Source organism: Girardinichthys multiradiatus, chromosome 23 (genome assembly GCF_021462225.1).
Source record: "Girardinichthys multiradiatus isolate DD_20200921_A chromosome 23, DD_fGirMul_XY1, whole genome shotgun sequence".
NCBI classification, from domain to species: domain Eukaryota; kingdom Metazoa; phylum Chordata; class Actinopteri; order Cyprinodontiformes; family Goodeidae; genus Girardinichthys; species Girardinichthys multiradiatus.
This window is the reverse complement of record NC_061815.1, coordinates 14313286-14321381: the sequence shown is the minus strand read 5'-3', so window position 1 is coordinate 14321381 and position 8096 is coordinate 14313286. Positions and strand designations below refer to the sequence as shown.

General features: G+C 40.2%; 1 protein-coding gene across 1 annotated transcript; it reads right to left on the bottom strand.

The window, feature by feature from the left end:
- Nucleotides 1-2644: 2644 nt before the first annotated feature.
- si:dkey-237j10.2 (uncharacterized protein LOC568721 homolog) lies at nucleotides 2645-4891 on the bottom strand. Its single transcript, XM_047354587.1, has 2 exons — nucleotides 4194-4891; nucleotides 2645-3842 (listed from the first exon to the last, which is right to left on the bottom strand). Exons 1-2 carry the CDS (start codon nucleotides 4360-4362, stop codon nucleotides 3157-3159), a joined length of 855 nt encoding a protein of 284 aa, XP_047210543.1. The 5' UTR covers nucleotides 4363-4891; the 3' UTR covers nucleotides 2645-3156.
- Between the last annotated feature and the right edge of the window lie 3205 nt (nucleotides 4892-8096).

Genomic DNA, 8096 nt, shown 5'->3' with positions numbered 1-8096 from the left:
CAGGACGTTAAATTTCTAGCAGGATAGCAAAACTAAACTAAAAACTAATCCAAGCATATTTACAAGTATGCAGTAAATCCAACTGAAAATATATGGTGGGGCTTAAAAACTGCTGTTCACACCAGCACATCTGTCTGAGCTTGAACTATGCAAAGAAGACTAGGCAAAATGTCAATTTTATACAACAAAACTGCAGCTTTAATAGAAGAATAACATAGTTTCACAAAATATCTAATCAGGGTGCTGCATGTAAATGCACACCACACTTTTCAGATATCTTTTTTTACATCATCAACTCAATCATCATTTTCTTTCCCCTTGAGTTTTTTTAAATCAAAATCAATTTGACTTATAAAGCACATTTAAAGAACAGTTTATATAACCAACATGCTGTACAGTACTAAAACAGGTCAAACCAAGACCCAAATAATAAGAAAATATAACACTGAAAAATAACAGCAGAATAATACACTGTAGAAAAATGAAAGAGAAACAACAACAAACCAACACCACTGCCATTTATCTGACTAAGTCTGCGGATGAGATGTAAATAAAGTACTTTAAAGGATAATTCCATTTATATCAAGTGACTAGTTCGATTTTTATGCCATTTTCTCAGCCCAGTTTTAATCCTTGCTTCAATCAGCCAGAAATTACACAGGTTCATTCACAGAAACATGGAGTTGTTCTCAAAATTATGGAAAATTGCAGGGATTATTGATAAGAACAATGTCTCTGATTGGATTGTCTTTAAATTTGATTTCTACATTACAACAGATTTACCTCCCATAATCTCTGGAGACACTGCACGATTAGACTGACACGTCTAATCCAATAATTACAGGAAAATCTTGTCGAATCTCTGTTTTCCATCTTTCTGCACAGATGAGTAAAGCGCCTCAGGCTTTCTTAGTGAAGCCGCGTGTTAATAGATCGCCATCTCCTTGACTGCAGAGAACCTGGCTGGGAGGATTTTAGGCTTCATAGGTTACAAATCTAACTTAAGTAGTCAAATCCACTGTAAATCTTAATTGCTCCGCTGGATGGTGGTGTGCCTTACAGTGATCTGCAGGTAGCTTTGATAGAAACTGACTGGGTGGAAGGGGCTGGTCTGGAGCCTGCCAGGTTTCCATGAACACAAACCTATCTCTGTAGGGCACCATAATTATGCACTGAGGCTTCATAGAGAATTAGTTTGAATTCATGTGTCAGAGTAATGCTATATGTTTACCATGTAAAACCAGCTGATTGGAGCTGCTGGTACCCTTGATTTGCATGCTTCTGATGAGCAGGAAAAACCCAGAACAAGCTTTAAAATCCCCAAAGCTGCTTACAAATTATGTTACATTACACAATACAAGAAAATACATTGTAGCTGGAATTAAAATAAGTTTGGTTGAAGCGTGCAACATTTTTAATACAGAATAAGAATTTTATTGGTGTTAAGTAGTTTGAAAAATACATTTTGCAATTACAAGTCTGAAAAGTGTGTTCCACATTTTTTCTGTCCCCCTGACCCAAAATTTGTAGAGTCAAATTTCACTATGATCACAGCTGCAAGTATGCTGAGTGTCTCTCCATCAGCTTTTCGCTTTTAGAAACTGAATTTTTCACTCACTATTCTTTGCCAACTCTGAGAGATAAGGTGGAGAGCATCTATGAACATACATTTTTAAGTCTCACTACAGATTCAGCATTAGATTTAGATCTAGACTTCGATTGGGCCATTCTAACACATGAATGAGCGTTAATCTAAAGCTTTCCATTGCAGCTTCGGCTGTATGTTGAGGGTGTTGCCCTGCTAGAAGGTGAACCTCCACCCCAGTCTCAAGTCTTTGGCAGCTTCTAACAGTTTTCCTATAGGATTGTCCTGTATGTAGTTTAGTCTGTTTTCACATCAGCTCTGACCAGCTTCCCTTTCGCTGCTGAAGGAAACCATCCCCACAATGTAATGCTGTTTCCACCATAATTCATTGAGGGAATGGTGTGCTCAGAGTGATGTGCAGTGGTTCTCCCAATAAATTGCATACATGCCAAAAAGTAAAATTTTAGTCCCACCTGACCAGAGCACTTTCTTCCACATGTTTACTGTTTCTACCACACTGCCACATGGCTTTCCTTCAACAGTGTCTTTCTTCTTGCTGTTCTTCCATAAACTCCAGATTTGTGTAGTGAAAGGGTAATAGTTGTCCTGTCAACAAAATGTCCTGAGCTGTGAATCTCTGCAGCTTCTCCAGAGTTACCATAGGCTTCTTGGGGCTTCTCTGAGTAGTCTTCTCCTTGTCCAGCCTGTCAGTTTGGGTAGACAGCCAAGCATTGGTTTGGGTAGCAGTTGTGCCATACTCTAACATTTTCAAATGATGGATTAAACAGGACACCAGACCTTGCTTTAAATTCTAACTTTATCCCTGACCTTGTGTGTCAATTGGTTCTAGTAAATCAGTTTGTTCACTAACATTCTCAACCTCATACATGTCAGTACTTCTAACCAATCAGGTGGACCCTATTTACTAATCAGTCAACTTCTGAAGTCATTTGGGCTAGGGGTATTAGAGTAAAGCATGCTGTAAAAAAGGTAAGCTGTATTTTTCAGATACTGATTTGTGTCTCTCTGCTGTTGTATAAAATAATAAACATTGAAGAGTTTGTTTTCCTCAGTTTTTATTATTTATAATGGCACAGCAAAAACTTGACCTTTTGAATTGATCTCTGAATACATTAAAGTTTAAAATTGTTCTGATTCTCGGCGCGCTTTGTTGCTCTTATCAAGTGTTTTTCCCAAATATCCATCTTCTTGTTATTTCAGTTATATCATTCTGTAAAACCTGTATGAATAATAGGATGAAGTAATAAAAAACTGCAAGAAATAACACACTTGAATACCTTCTAATTTAATATATCAATAATCTGAAACGTCAGTAAATAAAATTTTAATAAATCAGAAATTATTAGAGCTGTAATACTAAATTCAAACAGCAGATGGCGTTTGGATGCTGCTCTGAGTGAGGCATCATGTCCGTAAGCAAGAAATAGGCTTTGCATTGTAAAAAAAAAAAAAAAAAAAAAAAAACGCCGACATAATCTTTTTAGATCGTGGGTACGTGTCAGGTTGAATGAAAGGCACAGATATTAAAACATTTCTGTTGATTTTTATGTCTATGGCAGGATGTTCTCTTGAAGCTGAGGATTGTCCACCTCTGAAATCCTCAACACAGGGGAGCTGAAGGTGGATGAGCAGGGAACTAAGTTCTGGGTGCTCAGATAACTAATTTTATCGCTGTTGTCCCCCCTGGAGTCTTCTACCAGACTGGCCTCCAGTGAGTCGGACCCATGTGACCGGCAACCGGTATGCGGCGGCGGCACCAAGCCGTGCAGAATGCTGTGTCCAAAGTGGGAGTTGCATCGAGCTAAGTTGTCAGTCAGATGTTGCATGTAAACCTCCTCCAGCTGTTTCTCCAGCAGCCCATTCAACACTGAGTTGGACATTGGCTCCAAGCCTGATCCGGGCAGATCCAGGCTGATGCTTTCACTTGCCCCCATCACCAGATAACCCTGGTCTGGGATGGACTCCTGTTTGGCTTCTGTTTGGAGGTATACCTCAGGGACGTTCGGCTGAAAGTTAAAATCCTCTTGGCTCCCCACAGGTCTGGGTGGGTTGTATGAGATCCGGCCTGAATCAGCCACCTGCAGGTCTGGATAATGCTCCAAGAGGCTGCAATCTTCGATGCAGATGGGTGAAAGGGTGGCTGCAGGTGAACACCCAGGAATTAGGAGGCCTGGAACCTGAGGCACCACTCTCAATCCCTGGGGCTGATTTGACTCTGGCTCTTCCTGGTTTGGCTCTGATCATAAAAAACACATTGAGAGATTCGAGAGTTGCTTTTGGTTTCCCTGAATCTTTTCAGATTTAAATGTAAAGCTTTAGAAGCCTAATATTTAGCAGAACATGTAGTTTAAAAGTACAAAGGAATTAAATATTGTCAGAAACATAATTAAATACAAATAATGTTAACTTAGAAATGCTAAAGTGTATTGGGAAGATCATATCTGACAAAAAAAGGAAGCACTTAAGTCAGACTGAACCAATGCACCTAGAAACAAAAGTTACACAAGGGCGGTAAAAAAAAGTTGTAGATTACCAGATTCTACTTTCAACACTGATTTTAGATAATAGTAGTAATGAGTTTATTTACCTGCTTCAGCTGAATGTATCTGTGGGTTGGCAAAGTTCGGATCAGAGACTGAACACCTGACTGGGTGAGGACATTGTGTGCTCCTCTGACATCCTTTCCTTTTGGAAGCTGCGGCGAACTTTCTCTTCTCCCTGTAGGACATTAATCTGAGAAACCCTTCAGCCAACATGACTCTCGAAAACTTTTCTCCACTGCTCCGTCTTTTCGGCTTATTTTGAGCAATCTTCTCAAATGCTTATGGCGATGTTACATTGCTGATGTGATGACGCAGCCCTGTTTCACTTCTGCATTTGAGAACAGGCCTCCCAACCTCTCACTTCCTTTATTAAAATGTAGCTAAAAATCGCAGAGACAAAAAGAGAGACCAGTACATTTGTAGCTAAACAGGAAAGAAGCCATTGGCTACTAGCTTGTACAACGGAGGGATTTTGGCTCATTCCTCTGCATTGTAGAGATTTACCTAAAACTCAGCATGCTGAGTCAGTGCCAAAGGGCTCAGATGTTAGTTTATTTTGTTTTTTTCTATTAAGAGCTGCACATTGGAGCAATTGGTAGCACTGTTTCCTTGCAGCAAGAAGGTCCTGAGTTCTGCATGGAGTTTGCATGTTCCCCCTATGCATGCGTAGGTTCTCATCATGTAGTCTGGCTTCCACAGTCTAAAAATATGACTGTTAGTTTAATTGGTTTCTCGAAATTGCCCTTAGGTGTGTGTGTATGTGTATGTGTGTGTGTGTGTGTGTGTGTGTGTATGCATGGTTGTCTGTCCTGTGTGTCTCAGTGTTGCTCTATGATGGACTGGCAACCTGTCCAGTGTACCCCGCCTCTCACTTAATGACGGCGATAGGCTAGTTCCCCCACGACCCTGCATGGACAAGCAGGGACAGACAATAGATGGATGGATTTTTCGTTGATATCCTGTCCGTATAACCTAAAACCATTTAAATAAAAGATGAGAGAATCTTTTGTCACTATCCTGAAGTTATGTTCCTCAGGTCTTGATTTGTTTAGTCATTTTCTTATGCTTATTATGAAGTACCTGGGTGTTCCCCTCAACAATAAACTGGACTGGTCCCATAACACCAACGCCCTGTACAAGGGCCAGGGTCGCCTCCACCTTCTGAGGAGACTGAGGTCCTTCGGAGTGTGCAGGCCTCTACTGAGGACTTTTTACGACTCTGTGGTGGCCTTTGCCATCCTCTACGCTGTCGTCTCCTGGACCCCAGGCAGCAGGAAGAGGCTGAACAAGCTGGTTAGGAGGGCCAGCTCTGTCCTGGGCTGCCCACTTGACTGTGGAGGTGGTGATTGAGGGGAGGATGTTAGCAAAGCTCCCATCCATCATGGACATAACCTTTCACCCACTGCACCGGAGCTGAGCAACTCCTTCAGTGGCCGACTGAGACACCCTCAGTGCAGGAAGGAGCGCTATTGCAGGTCCTTCATCCCCACCACTTTCAAGACTGTTCAATTCTACCGTATAACTAGTGAAACCACTGTATTTGTAAATACCTGCAACCATTGTCACTGTAGCACAAATGACCTCCACTATTTAATGTGCATAAGTCATTTCATTTTATTCTATCATTACTACTTGTTTTTGCACATCTACCTTGTTCCTTTATGATTGCATTTTTTCATAACTATCTGCAACCTACTCATGTGCTACTAAGAGCTGCTGTAGCAAGTTAATTTAGCCAATGTGAGATCTATAAAGTCTGTCTATCTTATGTTATTATTTTTAGGTGTTTTCTTAGTAGTCCATTCTTGTGTTCTTTGTACTTTTAGATTATTTCTGTTAGATCTATGTCAGATATCTTCCCTAGGTTTCTCTTGTTTCTGCTCTGCTCCATTTGTTTAATTAGTTCTTCCTCCCTCAGCTGCTTTACCTGCAACTCGTTTCCTCTGATTAGCTCATCTGGTTTATCTGTCATTTCTCTACGCCTGTCTCAATGTATAAACTCACCAGTTGTCTTTGTCCCCCACTCGATCATTCTGTTACCATGGGTGTTTTTGTCCTCATTAGCCTGCCCAGTTTTCTGTCAGTGCTTTATGCTCCATGTTCAGTAAGTTTTCTATTTTTGTTTGTTAAATAATTTCTTACTCACCATGCTGCTGTCAAGTTCCTGTGTGCAATTTGGTCCAGTTCCTAACTCACAGTTCATGACTCATTTCTTTGTATGACAGCAAACTTACTACGTTTAGATGCTAATTTCACCCTCATTCTCTAATTTTGTGACTGAAACAATTAGTCTGTTTCTTTGAATTTTAAAATTTAAGGAGTCTTACATTTGGTTCTCATTTAGCATTTTTCGAACAGGACATTTCAGAGAAGAACGTATCTCTTGTGTAAATCTCACTGCTGTTTTTACTAATTATTTTCACAAGCCTTGCACTGGATACAGCTGACTACAAGGATAACATGAACCATTTTCACAGATAGTCATCCTTCTGCGAGGCTGCTTTTGAGGTTTCACTGTTTTGCTGCCATATGTGTCCTCATATGCTTGTTTGGTTCTTCTTGAGTCTGCTCTGCTGGAGGTCTTTCATGTTAAAGTGTGGTTCTCTCAATGTCCATGATGATGTTTGGAGGAGGGGTCAGACAAAATAAGTTTATACTTCTACCCACCCCCTTAAATGTTCACTGTTCTTTTTTTCTTTTAATTTATAACCTGTTCAATAAATTGAACTGAATGTTGCATGTGTATGAGGCTGAAACAATGAAAACACCTGAGTGGATCTGTTGATTTTCTTGGCTGGGGTACTAGTTAGAACAAACACAGTTCTCAATCCACACCTATTGAACTTTAAAAAAAGAAATTGTCACATTAGAACCAAAAACTACAATATTACTAACTGATTTTTTGTGGTAGACAAACACAAAATAGTGCATAACTGTGAAAAATAAATGAATCTCTAAGAACTGTGATGGGTGGCAAGAATTCAGATGTCTTTACCTTTATGCCCTGAAACAAAAAAACAGAGCACCCAATTGCCTTTGTAAAGAACCAATTAGGAAATAGAGTCTCCCAGTCTGTCTTGTTAATTCAGTATAATTCCAGTTGTATACTGTGAAGCCTTTAGAGGTTTGTTTGAGAGAATCAATTGGAGAAGCAGCATAGAGGGCCAAGGTGACTCTAGAGGAGCAACAGAGATCCAAAGTTCAGGTGAGGGAATTTGTTCACAGGACAAATATTAGTATTTCACCCCAGATCTGACCTTTATAGAAGAGAGGTAAGAAGACAGGACAGGCATAAGAAGTGCCGTTTATAGCTTAGCATAACCCCTGTAGAGAACACAGCAACGTGCGAGACTCTGGTGGTGAAAGTGCTCTGGTCAGATGAGAAATTAAACAGGAACACTGTTCCTGTTTAATAACCCTCCCCCCAACACATCATTCCCACTAGTGGTGGCAGCATCATGCTGAGGGGATGTTTTTCTTTATCAATGTCAGAGTTATGAGAGTATGTTGAGCTATGTATTAAGCAGCCCTATCTCTATTCCAACGTTAAGCACCTTGATAATGTGAAGTTACCACCACCTGAAGCAAGTCTACATCAGCAGTTCTTTAAGCTCTAAAAATATATTTAAGCCCCTCTGAAAGTAGAGTTTGATGGACTTTGTGTTGTTTTGTCTCAGTAGGTGAATCGGTTCAAGAATTATATATATCCACCTTCAGCTGTGAGGACCACACATAATATTTTCATATTACATTTCACAAGGAGCATAGAGAGAGAGGGATCTTTAAACATTCTTCTTTGCCCACAGTCCTTGATCCTCAGTTAATCTCTCCTTATCTCTAGCTCAACTCTTGTTAGCGTGCATGGCATCTAACAAGTTTCCAAGGGCCTTTGGATGAAAAACAGGCCCACAGTGTGATAGATCCTCCACCATAACTAATAGTGTGCA

Coding starts and splice junctions, on each gene's coding strand:
- si:dkey-237j10.2 (XM_047354587.1), bottom strand. CDS start 4,362: ATGTTGGCTGAAGGGTTTCTCAGATTAATGTCCTACAGGGAGAAGAGA. Junction 3,843..4,193: donor GATACATTCAGCTGAAGCAG/GTAAATAAACTC, acceptor TTTTATGATCAG/AGCCAAACCAGGAAGAGCCA.